This window comes from Uloborus diversus, chromosome 1, assembly GCF_026930045.1.
Source record: "Uloborus diversus isolate 005 chromosome 1, Udiv.v.3.1, whole genome shotgun sequence".
Classification (NCBI taxonomy): Eukaryota; Metazoa; Arthropoda; class Arachnida; order Araneae; family Uloboridae; genus Uloborus; species Uloborus diversus.
Window position 1 is genome coordinate 183,846,713 of NC_072731.1, and position 18,888 is coordinate 183,865,600.

The window sequence follows — 18,888 nt, forward strand, 5'->3', positions numbered from 1 at the left end:
ACAATGCACCATGTCATCGCACAGTAGCTGCCGAATAGCTCTCAGAGAGTGAGGATATTGAACGTATGGATTGGCCGGTACGATCTCCGGATCTCAATCCCATCGAGCATGTATGGGATTTTCTACGCAGACGCTTGGCAGCTCGTACCTTACCACCAGTAACGATTCGGGAGCTTCGATTGGCGCTGCAAGACGAATGGGCAGCAATGCCTCAACAACTCATTGACACCCTTATTCTCAGCATGGGCAGACGCTGTGAAACCTACCTAGCAGTCGCAGGAGATCATATCCCCTACTAAAGACCGGATATTTCTTGCTGGACACCCATCACAGGGATGTTTTGGCCTTCAGTCGTATTGCACTCCATGCTACTTTTTCAATAAAGCTTCTTTTTATCCCTCTGATTTCTCTTTTAGTAAGTGTTGCTTACATTACACATGTCTTTACGTATTGGGGATCTTGCTGTATTAAATGTGTTGATTTGGAAAGCTTTTGTCCAAAGTTATATTGAAAAAACCGTCTCGTCCTTAATTTTTGCACACCAGTGTATTTATTCAATTTATATTCATCACAATGTTTTGATACCTTTTTTTTCTTCAGTTTCCCTTTTTGAGGTAGCATTGCAGTGAATTCTTGGGATGGTCATGTTATTCACTTTTTAAAATCCCTTTTCCGTACCCCGGTCGTTTCTTTAGGCAAATCGTGTGGGAAAATAAATTCATATTTCGAACAGTGCGAGACATTGTCTTTGGGTTTCGAGGTACTTCAGTGCAAGTAACGAGTTCTGTGGCGCCGCCGCGTAATGGGCCCTTGTTAGCTGTCTCGAAACTCTGGAGAGCACAATCCGGTTGAAACAGTTGCATAGCAATCAATTACGTGTTTTTGGTCTGTGCTCAAATTTTCAGTAGTTTCCTTTTCTTTTGCCAATGTAGAAATACATGACAGAGAGCTAGAATGGTAAGTAGGTGTTCGGATGCCATCAGCTTCGGTTGGATTGAGTCAGTTCTTCGATTCCCTACTTTCTCTATTTTATTCATCAGCTGTCAGAACTGGAATTCGTTCGTATGAAAAATGTACAACAAAAGTTGCAGTTTTTTTATTTATTTCCTTCTTCTTCTTTTTTTTACTTCTGCAATGACACCGTTGTTTTTTGTTTTTCTTTTCATGTTCTTAAGGGAGGTGCCGTTTCATGCGACTGTTTTTAGTTAAGGGATAATGACTTTGTTTTTATTTAAAAAATTTAACAGTGATTACGAACGAGTTCTGCTTTACTCCGGTTGGTTTTGAACGCAAACCAAACAGAGAGTTGCATTAAGTTTTCTAAAAGCATATTTTAAATTAAAAAAATTATACCCAATAAGTAGTTAATTTATAACACACCTCGCATCTACAAATGCATCACATGTGATAAACTATATAATTATTGCAGAGAAATATAGCGAAAACAAAATTTTACTATTTGAGAAAATTTATTGAAAACGTTAAAAAAACTGAAAATTGCCAAACTATCTACTCATTTGTGGCAAAGGAAAGAACTATACCACACCTCAAAATTTTTATGGGAGTTTAGTGCCACCAATCGCACCTTTTCCGCCCAACTCATCATCAAAAATAGGAACACACTATTTTTACTAATTTTGGCTAAAAACATGAAAAAACAGCATTTTTTCGAAACTTCAACCCCATTGCGGCAGATCAAGAAAGTGTGCAAAAAATTCAAATTTTTTGTGCGCACTTTGCTCCATCAATGGCACTTTTTCCGCACTACCCATCATCAAAATAAAAAAGAAAAAAAAAAAACTTTGGTTTTCAGCCCACCCTACTGTATAGGTTGTTCATTCTTGCGAAAATAGTACATATTATATCTGACACAAACTAAAGATGTTCCCGACTATAGTAACTGCTGTAGAACGCTTGCAAATTTCAGAAAGTGGTGAACCTTCAAAAAATCATTTCCACTAGAATTGTGTAACTGCCATGTGAAGATCAAGGGCACTATCAGCGAAAATGAGTTTTTTAGATATTTGAAGAAACACGTTTGGGATTCCATACAAGCAATGCAGAAAACTGTTTGAATTTCACGGTTTTTTTTCCATCCTTTATTTTCAGCGGAAGCTATATGAGCAAAGTACACTCTCATAAATTTAGGTAAAATCACAAAATATCGATACCTTCCTCAAAAATAAGCCAAATTATTTAAATTTTAAATATGTCGCCAAGTAAGGGTTGCTAAGTAAAACTGTAATATGCAAATTAGCGGCCGGCCAAAATGACCCCCAGACATCATTTTCCTGCAGAATTAAGAGCTTGCAGAGAAGATACTTGATTAGATAATAGATACTAGAAAGTCGATGTTCGTGTGTACGGGAAAGTAGACTCTTTTAGTTTTAGACGGAACTTTTTGTTAAAGTCGTATTAACAAAAAGTTCCGTCGAAATTCGAAAAAAAGAAAAGAAGTCGTATTCAAATGCTGAAAAGTATACAAAATCGTAGTCTCCATTAGTAGTTGAACCCTAAAGACCCATCCTTTTCATTCTGTCATGGTATATATAAGTGTAAGCTCAACCTAGTCTTATGTTATGACCATTATGAAAATGCTTTTAATTATTTCGGCTCCTTATTACGACATTCGGTGAAATTGTATGCAGGATTCAGTAATTAATTGGCTTGATATATTTTTAAAAGTATTTTTATGTCCTCTTTCGAAGTAAATCAATACATAATTTTTCTGTACTGATTTACTCCGTAAATTAAGTAGATGTCAGAAATTAAAAAAAAAAGTTTTCCCCTCTTTTAGAGACTTGGTTATGAGAACAACTTTTTGCTCCCTAAGTATTCCCTCATCCAAAAGTTACTGTGTACGTTAGGGTGCATCATACGCCCCATCAAATTTTTTTTCGTTTACAAATGCTTTGTCCCTAAGCTATTTTTATTCTATATAGAAAATCAATAATTTGTGTGAAATTTTTCACACTTTGAACAATATCTATGTGTGTCTCCTGCCAACCGAAAGTTATGAAAACTCGGAAAAATAACACATTAAGAAATTTTTTACATTTGTTTAATTACTGAAAGAATTATTATACTTATTGCAGCAAATTTACATTATATTTCATAATATTACTTTGTTAATTATTAAAGTTTGGCTTGAAAGTTAGTTTTTAATCAATTTTTCTCCTTTTGAGAAGATTTGGGAGTTGTTTTCGATCATGCTCAACTACTTGTAATATATTCTGGTAATGATCTTCAGTTTTGGCTGATATTAAAAAGTCATTGTTCAGCTTATTCCTCGCTCAGCACAATAGTTTACTACATTTATTCCTTTGAAATTAGTTTTTGAAGTCTGAAATGAAGTACAATTTGGCTACTGTTTAACATCTCCCACCATGACTTCTGAATCTAACTTCAAAATTGAAAATAAAAACCAGGAATCAATGCCAACAAAATCAGACAGTGTTGATGATGAACGAACTTCTGTTGGAAACTTTGGTTTTCCATATCCCATACCAAATCTGTTTTGGATTAGAAAGATTAGCTGGTCTAATGGCTAACATACTGTCAGCAAGAGCACGTCGGTTTGCTTTATCACTTTATAGTGCTAGAAGTACAGTTTCTTCTGTCAGATACCAAAGGTGATTTTTAAAAGCATTAATTGCACTTCCAGAAATGTCTGGATTTATTAATACTATATTTTATAAGTAATTGAAAGAAATCAAGTCATTCCATGGTGCATCGAAGACAGAATTGCACGTCATCCACCATATACCAAAGTGAAGAAATCAAAGAAATTTCTAAATTTTAAAACTTGTTAATGTGTAGTTATTGTTCCAGTTGGCAGTTCTTGGATTTGATGTTGAAATAAGCAAATTTTGATTGAATAAATTAATTTTGCCATCCATCGTGCTTTGTGTAAAGCTCCTGGGCGTTTAAAGTCGACTGCAGTTATCTCATTTGGATCGTTTACTAAGAATAAAAGACAAAGTTGAACAAATTCTAAGTAGTCACCTCTGCAAAACACAACATTTGATTTAGCTAATTTGATAACATTGTTTTTGCACTCGTTAATTAATCTTTTTGCGGACTCACTGAATGAACTGTCATCAAATTTAAATAAATTTATAGGTATATCAGCGTCACTCTCTTCCACAAACTGCAGTAATGTATTATGTTTGCGAAATATTTTAAACAGATATGTGTGGTGACTTCGATGTTTCAATGTTTAAATCGTCAAACACATGTGACAATATAATTTCTCCAATGTGGTGACGGCAAGCTGACCGCAGGAGAGCTTTACCCAAGTGCTCTTGAATAACTACACATGCTGCAGTTATATGTCCTGTATTAGAAGCAGTTGTGTTAAACGACATATTAACTGTTGAGTCAGAACAGTTCCATGAATTTAGCAAATTAGTTGTTAATTAGCAATGATATCTCCGTTTTTTTTGTCTGTTCCTGGTGGATATGCTGGTATACCAAGAAGCTTAACTTCATGTGAATTACTCAATATAACTGCAAGCCTTTCTTTTGCAATATTTTGATTTGTTAAAGTTGGTAAGAGTTTAGAATCCCAGTGCAAAGTTGCAAAATCATAACCATTCCATTGATCCTTACAAGCTTTGGCAATGTCTCTGACACTTAATCATCTTGCTCTGTCTGTTGTTGCATATGATACTGAAATTTTGGATGAATCACCACCAGCTTCTGCTATTAAAACTTTAGTGTATGAAGCTTGCTTGCTGGTGTCATTTTTAAACGTGTTGCTAATGATATAACATCAGGTCGTTTTATAATATCATGTGGAATAAAAGCATATGTACCAGTTCATATTGTACGATAATGATTCCTGGTATTATGAGCATTATAAACCTGGTCTCTCAGATCTGTCTCATCACTTGTATCACTTACATCACTATTTTCATCTCTTTCAATTTCATCAATAACAGCTGAATTAAAACTTGTATTGAAGTTGCTTGTTTCCTTTGGCTATTTTTTCATAAAATGCTGCTTTTGATATTTCTTGCATTTCCCGACGCTTAATTTTTTGATGTAATATTTTATCATGTGGGTCAAAGGTTGCTAGACGATAACTTTTCATATATTGACAAAAAGCTAAATCTTCTGGATTTTTTATAAGGCATTCTACATTTTTAAGCCATAATGAAAATGTTTTAGCTATTTCTTCTTCCACTTTCTTTACTTTATTAATGGAATTTGTTGTATTTCTTCTTTGAAGAGGAATTGCTTTTAATTTTGTGCTGTCTTCATGAAGTTTTAGTATTTTCTCACAGGATTTACATTCAGTAATCATTGGAATGCTTGCTTTTGCATAGAAATCGGATATTTTTGACACGACAAGTTTTGAAGACTCCCATTTGGTCAGATTATGATCGGCACCTTTCTCAATAAGATACATTAATCAGCGAAGCTACTTGCAAGCTAGTGATTAAACGTGAACCCTTAAATTCTGAGTATTCTTGAGTTATTCCACTTCCAAGTCCAAATATCATTGAAGATTGTCTGGTTTGGACTTTTACCTTTTATACAGATGAACAAGGCTTTCTTTGTGGAGAAAATGTCACTGATTCAACAGCAACTGATTCACTCATGTTTATTAAAAGTTTTCAAAATATGTTACTTTCAAAAATTCATGCACCTTATGAATTAAAATATAAACTTGTTTAAGTGGTTTTCGACACATATGCATAGAATAACAAGAAGAAAACTTAAAAAACTAGCATTAGTAGTTGTATGATAGAAGAAAATCGTAGAAAGCTGAAAACAAATAGTGAACCTGAACAGTGAACAGTTACAAAAGATGTTATGTAAAGTTACTTAAAATATTTAACAGTTAAAGTTAACACAGGTACAAGTAAAATAAATAATTAAAAAAATATTTCCCAGTATTGCACTTTGAGTCACTTTTGATGTTATAATTGTTCATTTACCTTAAAAAAGAAACTTCTTGCTTGAGGTGCGATACCTAAATTAATTTTGATTTTCATAAAAATTCACAGGAATGCTATCTAGTGGTATGAGAACATTTTTAAATTAGGGACAAAACAATTTTAGACTAGTTGGGCAAATGATGCACCCTAGTGTACGTCCTTCACGCAGTCGTGGACATTAATACGAAATAGTGAGAAAATATAAATGTGGAAAACAAGTTACTTCGAAATAATTACAGATTATTATTAATTTATTCTTGTAAAGTGTCCAACAATTCTCAAACACTCTGTGCTTCATGTACAAAAGAGGGAGATAAAATAAATACATTGCACAAAATAGAACATAAATGCTTTCTCAATGGCGCAAGTACAAAATGTCGACAACACAGATCACACAAAATGTAAATAAATACCAAACAAAAATAACATAAATACAGTTAAATAAAACAAATAAACCGTGGCTTTTATTCTATGTAACAGATTTCGCAAAAGAGAATATTTTTCTTCTGTTTTGAACAGATTCCAACTGTTCATGAGTTTGCTCTATTGAATTTCCGACAGATTTTTTACGTTGCATCTTTATGGTTTTTTCCACAGATTCATTCAATATATTGCTGTTTGACATTGAGGCTTCTTCAAGATTTCTTGAGTCTTCCATTAGTTTCAATATAGGTTTGCTTGACAACTGTAACGCCAAATCGAACGCTGAATGTCCAGAATAGTCACTTTTGAGGATACAAGCTCCACGACTCAAAAGTACCTTAACCATTTCTGCATTTTCACTTAAAACAGCATGTATAAGTGCTGTCCTCCCACTTTTACCGTCCTACAAAAGAAGATTTCAATTCATAAAATAGTTCGTTATTTTATTGGAGAAATGATCAAAGCGCATTTAATTTGCGCCCCAGGCCCTTATTTCGGCATCTCTGGGACAGCATTCCACTTCGGATTGAAGTCATAACTCCGCCCTCAAACCGTCTCCGAATGGAAATTTCGCAAACAGAGACAGTTTAAGGGAGGAGTGATGACGTCAATCCAAACCCAAATGCTATCTTTTTTTTTTATGAAATAATACCATTGAGAAGAGATATAATGGAGGGAGTTAAGACTTCCATTCTGTGAAGCCCAGACCCCAGGTCACGAGACAGATTTTAAAGCAAAACATTGGGAGAAATCAGGTTTCTTTCGCTTGTTTCACGCAGAATGTGCCAACCAGGCCCAGATTGTCCAATAGACCACCCTAGGCCCTGGCCTAGCCCAAAAAAGCGCACATCACAGTGAAAAAGAAAATTAATAAACAGCTTGTTGAAAAAAAAAAAAAAAAAAAATTGGCGCGCTAGTAAAAATGAAGAAGCAAAGTTAAACTAGAATAGATTGCAACCAGCCCAGTAGGTAGAAAAAAAAAGCGATTGGAGGATTGGGAAGGGGCGTAATGATTGAGTTGAATTCAATTTCTGGTCAAAGCAGATAATTTTCAATTCCTTGACTTGAACAGTATTTTCTTAAAAACATAGCTTTCCCTAGGGGTGGACTGAGTCTTCCAAGAGGGCGTCAACCTTGACTCCATAAGAGCGCACAGGTTCGAAAAAGCAAAAAAAAAAAAAAAAAAAATGTATACTGATGTAAGTTATCGGGGTTTGCTTCAAAAATATTATTTTTATGAATATTTTTACTCAAAATTTCGCCACGAAGATCCCAATAAAGTGGATAAAAATTAAAAATACATAGAGATAGTGATTCAGAACATATTGTAAGGTAGAGACACCAGCAGTTCTAAACTTTTCTAAGGTTAAAAAAAAAATTAATGGAAAACGAAAGTGCATCAAGAAATTCAAGAGCCTAAATATTTAAATCGTCCGAATTTTTTTTTTTTTTTTTTATGACTTCAATTTCGAAACAACTGCGGAGGTGAGTCACCGAACCCTATTCCTTCTCGTAATGTCATCAGAGATGGTTTCCAGTTGCGTATTTAAGTTTTCAATTTCGAACCCTTTCTGGGGAAGAACGGTTAAATCCCATCTATGTCCGGACGTCATAAAAGATGTCCTACAATTTTTTGGTTTTCAGTTTCGGAAAGTTTCCTCGCAAGAGTCATCAATCGCCCTGCATCAAAAAAAAAAAAAATCGTTGAAAGTTGCGCTTTAGGACCTCATTTTAAAGGGCTCTCCCGACTCCCATCGTTCCCCAGCATCATTAGTAAAATGTCGTCAAAAATTTAGTTTTAAAAACTAATTTCTACCCGGGGAGGAGGGGGAGAATTCCCAAACTCATCCTTTTCTTTAACATCATCAAAGATAACATACAATTACGTATGTAAGACTTCTATTACGAAAACTTTCCGGGGTGAGTTCCAAATGCCATTACTTCCCGCTAAATAGCCTTAGACTGCCTAAAAATGCATTCAATTTCAAAAAATTCCCGGGGGAGCACCCCCAAACCCCCGCTATTGAACATAATCGAAAGTAAACAAAGAAAGAAATCCATCCCTCATTTTGTCAAACAGGGGGGGGGGGGAGAGCACGAAATATTCAACTGTCACTGGCCGCTACTACGCCTCTGGTAATGGGTGCGGGGGGGGGGGGAGGGATAAGGTTTCAATTGAGTTCGGATATGTGAGGTGGGGCGTAATCTCAAAGTTTGGCCTAGGGCGTGAATAGATGTTAATCCGTCCCTGGTGCCAACCATTCGTCGTTTACGAGTCATGTGAATTGGGGTTTTAGAGTCAGCTTTTGCTAAGCAATAATTGAACTTGCTCCTTACATTTATTCCTGCTCTAAGAACAATACCCTGTGTGCTTGATTTTACGGGTGATTAGAATTGGACCAACAGTTTTGATTAGCGGTATTTTTTTTACTAATAATAAAGCTGAAAGTCTCTCTGTCAGGATTTCTGTCTGGATGTCTGTGACGCGCACAGCGCCTAGACCGTTCATTAACCAAAATTTACCGTTAACCCAAAATTTTCAAACATTCCTTAGCAGCGTCTCTCTCCCCTCCCCCTCCACCCAAACTAGAGTACTGGACACAAATAACATTATTTTAGTGGTTAAAAAGACTAACGAGAATTACTGTTTAAGGTCGAAAATTTGCGAGAGAAAACCTTTTCTAGATGTAGGAAGAGGAGGGACTGTGGTAATGGGGATTCCAGTGTCTCTTGCCTTCTAAAATGTGAGTGGCCGGCGTCTTTCTTCCCAAACGTGAGGGGGGGGGGGACTAATACGCGAACAAAAAGGTTAGAGCGCGACGGTTAGAATCCAATTATCCTCCATATTTCCATAAATTTGTATAGTCTTTGGTCTAGCGAACTCTGGCGCAACGAACAGGTCTAAAGATTTCCGAAAACAACGCCAGTAACTAACTATAACCAGAAGCTTACCAGGCCGAATCATGATAGGAACCAAGACACTTTACTTTTAGGCAATAGGGTAAGGTCACAAGTAACAGACAGACATAAGTTTGGATTTAAATACTAAACCGTTTAGGCGGGTAAACCTGATGTTTCTGTGGCCCATGTATACGGTGCAACCATCTAGTGTTATCCGAATGAATTTTATGAGCCAGTTGGTATTTACAAGGCAGTGGTGGAAGGTTATGAATAGCTACCACGAGGTCAGCTGGTGTTTCATGTACATTCGATTTTATCCAGGCTTTAGATTTAAAAATAAAGAACTTTTGCACATTTTGAAGAGATAAAGGGAATTTGTCTATTACTCATCCTTTTCTCACCCTGTCTGTTACTGTGTAGCATCAGATCAGAGTCTGGTATCCATCTGATTTTTGGTGTCTGTTAAGGTCAGACCTTTTTTTTTTTTTTTGAAATTGAGCAATTAAAAATAAAATTAACTAATTCAGAGGATCCAGAAGCAGCCAAACGTTAGATGAGATGTAGTTGCACGAGAGAAAAATAGTTTAATAAGTCAAATACATTAAACGGCTGATAATTGAGTTAACCTGAGAGCGATGCTTTAAGCATGTTTGTGACTGGTGTCGTTACCCTACACCTTTTTTTTTTGTTATTACGTTACAACTTCTTAAAAAACTATATACGTTCGCTTAAGTCTGTTGTCACCCAAATAATTTGGGAATAGCAAAAGCTACAGTCATGAAAGTGAGATCCAAAGTTTCCATGTGCTATGCTACGAAGTCATTTAAAGTGCCATTTGGCGGCAAAATTCAGAGTTAACGTCCTTATCACAAAAACAGTACGAGATATGGGGAAAAGGTTAAGTACAAAGTTGTTCAATATCATCAATTTGTTAAAAAATATATCTTGCGCTCAAAAATAATGCAAATGAAATGCACTAAGCGCACATTTCTTTGATTGCGTTGAACAAAACTGCACTTGTTGGAAATGACGCTAACCTATCTGTAGAGCTCCAAATGGTGTATTTCAAAACAAATATACGTTACAGAAAAGTTCAAAGTTCAGGTGAACATTAAGGTCATTTTGTGCAACAACTGTACCCGATGACCTGCTGCTAGAATGCCTTTTACACCTACCATTTTTTACCTTATTGTTCGGAAGATGTCTTTTCTTTCTTAATTTGATGAGTCTGAACAGTTTTATAATTGACTTTTCCTCCTTATTATCCCGTACTGTTTCTTAGACAAAAACGCTAACTCCGAGTTTTGTCACCAGATGGCGCTTTAAGCAGTTTCATTGCTTAGTGCATGGCAACTTTATTATTCCTAGACCCCACTTTTGTGACTATAGCTCTTGCCGTTCAGAAAATATCGGTGTAACAGTTGGTACTCTATATGCAGCAGGCCCTAGTACTTAGGGTCGGGGGAGGGGGGACCTTTCAATTTACTTTCATTTCGACACTTCTAAAAACTCTTATTTGTCATCCCTATTCCTACACTAGTTAATACGCACATAAAATGCATTCGGGGCACACTAAAGCTATTTCCGAAAAATCATGTTTAGTTATTTTTTCAATTTGATACTTACAATGGCATTAATGTCAGCTCCACGATAAGAAAGACATTTGACTGCAGCAAAGTTCTTCTGAAATACAGCATAATGTAAAGCACTGTAACCTGTTAAAGAAAGATACAACTTGAGTATTAAGTCAATAATTAAATGAAAAATCCTAATGGTTCCTGGAAAATGTTATGTAGTGTAGTTTTTACAATGACTGAGCAGAAAAATTAGAAACCAAGCTGAAAGTTTTAATGAATACGGAGAAGATCCTAATGCTTCAAGGAAAAAACACAATGACTAGGGGGAAAAGGCCACTGCTAAAATGCTAAGTCTCATTAATGGGAATCATATTAATGGGAAAAATAATAAATTCAAAGGCTAATGCAAAAATTCCAGTGACAGAAGAGATAATTTTACAAACTACAGAAATTTGAATAAATGAGAAGAAACTGTTAATGACTAAGAAAAGTTTCCACTGACTAAGGGATGAATCTTAATGACTAATTAGGAAATTCCAATAATTATGGAAAAATTCTCCCTAATAAATAAATAATTTGATAAAAAAAAGTCCTAATGTGGAAGATATTTTAATAACTGACGGAAAAATAGTTAAAACAAATGAGAAATGTAAGGACTTCGGAAAAAATTCTAGAAGTTTCGGGAAACAATTTTAATGACTACAAGAGACAAATGTTATCGATTAAATGCAAAATCCTAATAATTAAGAATACTTAATTAAAAAAAATCCTAAGGTGAAAGATATCTAATAACTGAAAGAGAAGTAGGAGCAAATGAAAAATCTGAAGGCTCTGTAAAACGAAGCCCTCTCCAGCCATGGCTCTACACAGTCGCCAATGATAACTACAAAGAAAAATACGAGGATGCCATGAATTAGTTAAGTTCCTCCCAAAACGAAAAATGACCAACAAGCAACAACTGAAGGATAAGAGGAAGTTATTGGGGAGGAGGGAGACACCGCTCCCCCCCCTCCCCAAGGAAAAAGTTTTTGTAAAAATTATACAAATGTAATGTATAATTGTTAAAAACAATCTTTTCGTTTGGTGAGTTTCAACCAAGCCCTAAGGTGAGCTCCCCCATTTTTTTTCCCAACTACATCACTGTGGAAAAGGTACAGATTCGCCCCCTCATTTTTTTTTTTTTTTTTTTTGCGAGTTTGATCATAAATAAATGCTTTCAATATTGTAACGTACCTTCATGATCCATGATGTCTAGTATCTTTTTGGCTTGTGGATGGGATAGGATCAGTGAAAGAATTTCTTCACTGGCATTCGCTTTAACTGCAAGGTGAATCACGGAATTCCCATTTCTGTCGCGAAGGCAGACAGAGGCACCGTGATTTATCAGGAAGTTCACGATTTCTGGATTTCCAATCATTACGGCCAAATGTAAGGGCGTCTGCATGGAAAAAAAATCAGTTACTGTGGCATGATGTGGAATCTTTCAATGTTGAGAAAAAAAGCTTCTACATGCTTTTAAAACGTCAACAATGAGCCTGGTAAAACGTGGGCTAGCTTTTGACATAGGCGTCACTAATGTGGCACAGTTTCAAAAACTTAAATCCCAGTAACGTGTTACACATCTGTCAGAAATAAAAACACTTCTCCCATAATCTTCACATTTTTCGAGCTTATAAAGTTTATAAATATATAAACCTTACAATTACAAGTTTTCAACGAAATTTTTCGTGTTGTGGGCGAGGAATTCACATTAGTTCGAAAAATCTTTACTCGTGAAAAACTCGCGTTATAGCCGTTTCGCGTAAATCGAATCGCGTTGTAGCGCGAGTCGACTGTAATTCATAATTATTGCAATTGCCCCCATTTTTTTCTTAACACTTAATTGGTAAGTTGATTTCTTATTGCAACGTGAGTGATGAGGTGGGGTGTACGTGACTCCAACATTATATTTATTGTGCACTTCACAAAATTTAGCTAATTAAATAAAGGAGGACAATTTCCAGTGCTTTTGTATTCTTTATTTATATAAATACAGCTGAAACTGCACTGTAAAGAAAGCGGCGTACATTTAAAGCACGGTTGTATTTAAGGGTTGGGTTTTTAGGGCTCAAAACCCCTCCGAAAGTTTTCAAAACTATTCCAAATAATGTTTTTTATCATACATTTTTTGCTGAAAAAATTATTATTTCTATTTCACATATTTTTATTCATTTAATAGCTTTTACCCACGGCTTCGCTCACGTTGATGTAGTTTTTTTTTTTTTTTTTTCAAATGATTCAAGTTTATGGTTATTACAGGCAGAGGTCAAATAGTTACCAAAAAATTTTTTGTCTCTAGTTTCACCGACATTTCAAATTACCTGTCCCCTTAAATGTATCAAAAGGTATGATTAAAACTGAAAATCAGGGGGAAGGGGAGTAAATGAAATGTCGCGAAAACTGGGAAGACACCCCAAAATCACAAAAATAAATCACGAAAGCGTTCAGTAGTTGTAAAGAAGTTAGTTTGGGTAATTCTCAAAAAATCCAATTCGAGTGAGGACAACTATTCTTAAATAAAGTGAAACAGTTTCATAATAAATCCTGACTGTAGCGCCAAAATTTTTGAACACCCGTCCCGAACACGTTATCATAACTCTGCCTATTAAATAAGATTTCAAAATGTCATTTTGTTTAGTTTCATTTCATATTTTTCTTGCATTTAAAAGCAACGTTAAAATGAAAAATAATAAATCCTAATCCATTATTCATCGCCGAAGGACCACAGTACCGTACATTCGGCAGAGACTTGCCAAGTTTATGAAAGTGCTTAAAATGTTTGGTTAATCTATATTCATAAGATATGATTTTTAATTCCGAACAGAAGATGCTATAAAGAAAATGTTTTGCATGTATTCGGCCGCTTCTGTCGAAAAATAAATATTTCTTCGACGGTAACTGGGGGTAGGGAGCAGACTCTATTTCATAACTTTATTTAGTCACCAGATAATTGTACGTAGCCAAAATACCCGGCGTTGCCTGGGTCTGTAATAATTATGAGAAACAATCGCTACTTTTATTCGTTCTCTGATGTAACAGAAATAACTCAAAACACACCGCTTTGACGTGATTAAAAATAGAGCTTCTTCCTTACCCATAAAAGTAAAATGGCAATGAGTATGAAGAACGAAATAGTACTCTTTTAGAAATGAAAAAACGATATTTAAACATATAAAAAAATTGAGGAATTTCCAAAATATAAAATTAAACTTCACTTGGTTAAAAATATTTATCTTTTTTTTTCTTTTTTAACATAGTCTAAAACCTTTTCTGTATTGCTATTGAATACAATCTTTTAAAAAGTGTAGCTGCTCGTAATCCCTTACTGCGATTTAAAATGTTATTAAATTTGCATTAATCGTTTTGGGATACCTTAAATGAGGCTCCTCCTCCCTAGTTTGTAAAACTGTGTGTTACTAATTTTCATCGAAGAGATAGTCGCCAAATACAGAGATACTTCTGGTGATTATAAAATGATGCTACCCGAAATGTTTTCAATAAATAGTAAAAATTTGGCAATTGTTTGAAATTGTGTGCAAAAACATATTAATGGAAGTTTTTGTGCTGTTTATGGATTTGCTTAATTTAGTTGGCGAATTATTTTACGTGTTAACAAATTTAAAGAAAGAAATATTAAAGAAATGGCGATATTTGGTTACATGGTGAAAATTGAGAAACAGTATTGCATAGTCTTTAGCTTCAAAAACAGCGACAGTTGAAAAAAATGCCTTATGCCCTAGCTATCGAAATGATTCCATTAAAAACGTTAAGCTAGATTCCTGCTGATCGATTAAATACCCAGTCAACACAAATAAATAAAAAAACCCATTAATTGCCTCAAAGTTGCATTAAAATGGAAAGTAATCAGCCAAATCCATGTATTATTTGCCAATCTTGTGCAAAAATCTTACTTCAAGATTTGACTTGAGAAAAGCCTTGAACAGTCACGAAAAGCAAAGATAGTCAACAATACAACAATAGTCGCTATCGACAGGGAGTTGAGATGATACACTAAATATTGTATTGAGTTGAGGAAAGCCTTCGAACATGGAACTAAAAAGCTTATAACTCGTTTTTTATTCTACTTAGAAATTTCGAACAGGTGCCATCTTCAGCAGAAAAATCAGAGCTTTCGATGGACATATAATGTAAATATGTGCAAGTATTTTTTCATCCCAATATTAGAGAATTTATACAAAAATTGTGTTTTATTGCCCCCTAAGGGGGTTTTGCCCCCCATAACGGGACGAAAACTACCCTATGTGTTATTCTGATGCATAAGCTATATTATTGTAAAGTTTCATCAAAATCCGTTCAGTAGTTTTTGCGTGAAAGAGTAACAAACATCCATACATCCATCCATACATCCATACATCCATACAGACAAACTTTCGCATATATAATATTAGTAAGATTTATTTTATTTATTTATTTATTTTGTAGTTCTTGCGAACAGCCTTTCCTACAAAAGCAATACAGCGTTTTCTTTCAATTTTTGAGCACCTGACGCCAACAAAAATATCGAAATTCTTTAAATTTGAACATGCTCTATATTTAACATTTTATCACTATCAAATGATTAATTCAAGAAGTATTACTTTGATTGTGCGTCTATGAGTACACACATCTATTTAATTTGTTTGAGTTGTTAAAAATACCTCGAATATTTAACAGGGGTATAGTTATGTAGTTTACACATCAATTTTCTTTCCTTTATTTAATAGATAAGTTATTTTTTACATCTGTTCATGTCAAGGGTCTTAAAGTAACGCCCTCTTACTTAAATAACCCCTTTAGTTACATACATTAAATTAAGTAAAATTTTATTGTTCATAAAACACAAAAAACGTTTTGGTAAATCCCTTCTAGAGACAAAAGTCTAGTTACGACCGTAACTTAAAGCTATACGTAATATGCAAACACTACAAAACGTTTCAATACAAATGCTCGTACCTAAAATATTGCTGCAACATTAATAGATTACTTTCATGGGCAATCATTTGTTAATTTTAGCATCGTTATTCGAAGTCTAATCTCAGGCCAGTCATTTAGTGGGGTCAGGCAGAGTTAATTGCCTCCCCCCTCCACCCAGCTTTGAAAAATTGGTGCTTTTACACATAAGTGGGAGTGTTTCTGACAAAATTTGAAATTGAGTAAAAACCCTTTGCAGTCCCCTCCCCTCTCCCCCCGGAAAATTCGAAAGGACTTTGCTGACTAACTTAAAAGGTCTGGATTAGCACCCTCGATTTTTTTTTTTTTTTTTTTTTTTGCGTCCTCAAGCCTTTGCGCCCTAGTTTTCTTTTTTTTTCCCGCGCCATTGATCCTAAACTCCTTCGGTGGTTTCCCCCCCCCCCCCGCCCTTAAGCCTGTGCGACTTTTTTTTCTGCGCCCTGGAAAATTTTCTTTACTGTTATTTTTTTTTTTTTTTTATTTGCGCCTTGAAACCTGTGAGCATTTGTTTCTTTTTGCACCCTCAAACCTGTGCGTCTTTTTTTTCTTCCTTTCTTTTTCTTTTTTTTGCTCCTTCAAAGCTGCGATTTCGTCCCCCCCCCTTTTTTTTGTACCCTACACACCTGTATGATCTTTTTCTCTTTTGTAAGCGTAAACCTGAACTCCCTTCGGTTTTTCTTTTGCACCTTCGAATTAATACACGGCTTGTTTTTTTTTCCCCGTTGCTCTCGAGCCCCCCCCCCCTTTTTTAAATCTATTTTATTGTCCCTCATTGCGTCCTCAAAAGTGTGCACCTCCGGGGTTTTTTTTTTTTTTTTCGCCTTTAGTTATTTTTATTACATTTTATTTTATTTAGTTTACTTTTTTAAATTTATTTTCCTGCTCCTTCGATTTTTTTTTTTTTTTTTGGCCACGTTTGGGGGATTTTTTTTCTCTACGTCCTTTTGGGAGTCAAGGTTAACGCCCTCTTGAGGGACCCAGTCTGCCCCTGATTGCATGACTTAAATAATTGTTTGTATCCAAAGACACCGATGGAATTACCTGACGTAAATAATTGTTTATATCCAAAGACACTGCTGCTTTCTTCATCAGGAAGGACAATTTTTGCACTAGTTCCAGATCTTCATTAACTACAGCAACATGTATTGGTCTAAGAGAAAGAAAAAAAAAATGAAATGTGCAAATTTGTTTTCAACAGTTTTTTGAGCAATCACAATTGCTAATTGTTTTCATTTGACCGTCCGTGATGTTGTGGTTCCTTTTTCAACCCCACCGTCCTCTGCAGGCGCAACTGTCCCCCGGTAGCCGCTTCTCCAGATCGGTGGCGTTCATATCTCAGACACACGCACGCTCATACACACACAAGCCTTTACACACATACACATACACACACACGCCTTTACACATACACACACACACGCCTTTACACATACACACACGCAAACGTGCACATACGCACAAGCCTACACATATACAACTATACACACATAACTGTCCAAAAGGAGGGGCAGGCTTGGGGGGGACAGCCGACAAGAACCGTATCTAGAAACAAGTGAGTGGGGCAGCAACCAATGAGTAGGGTCCTGTCGCAACTCGTGATTGCGAAAATCATTCGTTTGAATTCAAAATTTCAGAATTCAAATTAATTTTATTATTTTTTTTTTCAAACAAAGATAAACTTTTTTTCGATGAATTCAGGAAAAAATTCTTACAAGGAAAGGAAAGTGACTCATACAGCGAAAGAAAAAAATCAAGGTTTTACACAATAGTGGTTTCAAGCGATTTGTCTCAAATGTTACAATACGAGCAAAAAATTTATAATGTGATGTTTACTGGTGGTTTTTGTTGTTTAAATTAAGTTCGAAACTTTTCCTTCTAAATTATGAAACTTTAATGCTGCGACGTAATTCCACGGAAAATCTGCCATTTTGTCCAGCACGTAGCACGTCATTTATTTCATCAAAAAGTTATAATTTTAAAAGGTAATGATAAAATTATTCGAGGCCGTGGTAGCCTGATCGGTAAGGCATTGGACTCGGGGCCGGAGGGCCTCGGGTTCGATCCTTGCTGGTCGAAGACCCACCGTCGTCATTAAAGGGGACTGGGCGACGTTAAATATGCTCGTGGTCTCAATGTCCTCCAAGTGAAACGATACCTCTGGGGGTGCTAGTACCAGGTAGCTATTAGCTCTTGAACTAGTTCTAAATTCTCATTAACTGCTCGATCCGGTGATGGTGCTGCCATCTATCGGTATATAAAAACAATGGAGGCAAGGCACTTAGTATGCAGTCCTCGACATAAATGCAGTTGAAGTCAGTTGTGACTCTTGAATAGAATAGAATAGAATAAAATTATTCGGTTTAGAAATCGCAGATACGTTGGTGAGTTCTTAAGCAACAAAACTTTGTTCATTACCCTTTAAAATAATTATTTTATTAATTATCTTATGGCCGTTTTCCGTGGAATGGCCTTACATCGCTTTTTACGCCACCATGCACCAGTTACGTAAGCTAACTCTGTGCGAGTTTCGTGGCAAGAAAGAGCATTAAAGTTAGATTTTAAATCTATTGCCAGCACGTTTTTTCGGAATTTTGAGTTGTGTCATTTTCCTTGCCAGGGTGTGAGTGCTGATTATTTAGTAGGTATGGTGCGGGGAGGGGTCGGAGACTGGGTATCGTTATAAAAAGTTCTGAAAATGATTTAGAGGGTAAAGAGATCAGGGAAAACTCCACGAAAAAGAGCTCTGAATTAAAATATCCATGAAGTTTAACTATTCAGGGAGGGTTGGTAGAAATGAGACAGCTGCATTTATGCCGAAAAACAATATGAAAAATCATTTCTTGCTTGTCTAGATGTAGCAGATTAGAATCGGGCAAGAGTTTAAATTTAAAAATCTCAACTGGACAAGTTTGAAATAACATTTCAATTTTTTTTCGGTATAAATCAATTCCTTTAGCAGTCCCATCCTTCAACTCCCCTCAAAATGTAATAAAGATAATTTCATTGAATGTTAAAAACCTGTTTAAGTTCAGAAATACTTGGGTCTGTAGCTT

At 35.5% G+C, this 18,888-nt stretch overlaps 1 protein-coding gene across 1 annotated transcript in view; it reads right to left on the reverse strand.

Moving 5' to 3' along the window:
* Positions 1–6,164: 6,164 nt before the first annotated feature.
* LOC129223629 (B-cell lymphoma 3 protein homolog) overlaps positions 6,165–18,888 on the reverse strand; it is a 34,637-nt gene continuing 21,913 nt past the window's right edge. Inside the window, exons 3-6 of the mRNA XM_054858076.1 lie at positions 16,877–16,985; positions 12,080–12,284; positions 10,896–10,984; positions 6,165–6,771 (exon numbers count right to left, since the gene is read on the reverse strand). Of these exons, the coding sequence (XP_054714051.1) occupies positions 6,415–6,771; positions 10,896–10,984; positions 12,080–12,284; positions 16,877–16,985 (760 nt within the window). The 3' untranslated portion in view covers positions 6,165–6,414. The remainder of the gene's footprint in view (positions 6,772–10,895; positions 10,985–12,079; positions 12,285–16,876; positions 16,986–18,888) is intronic.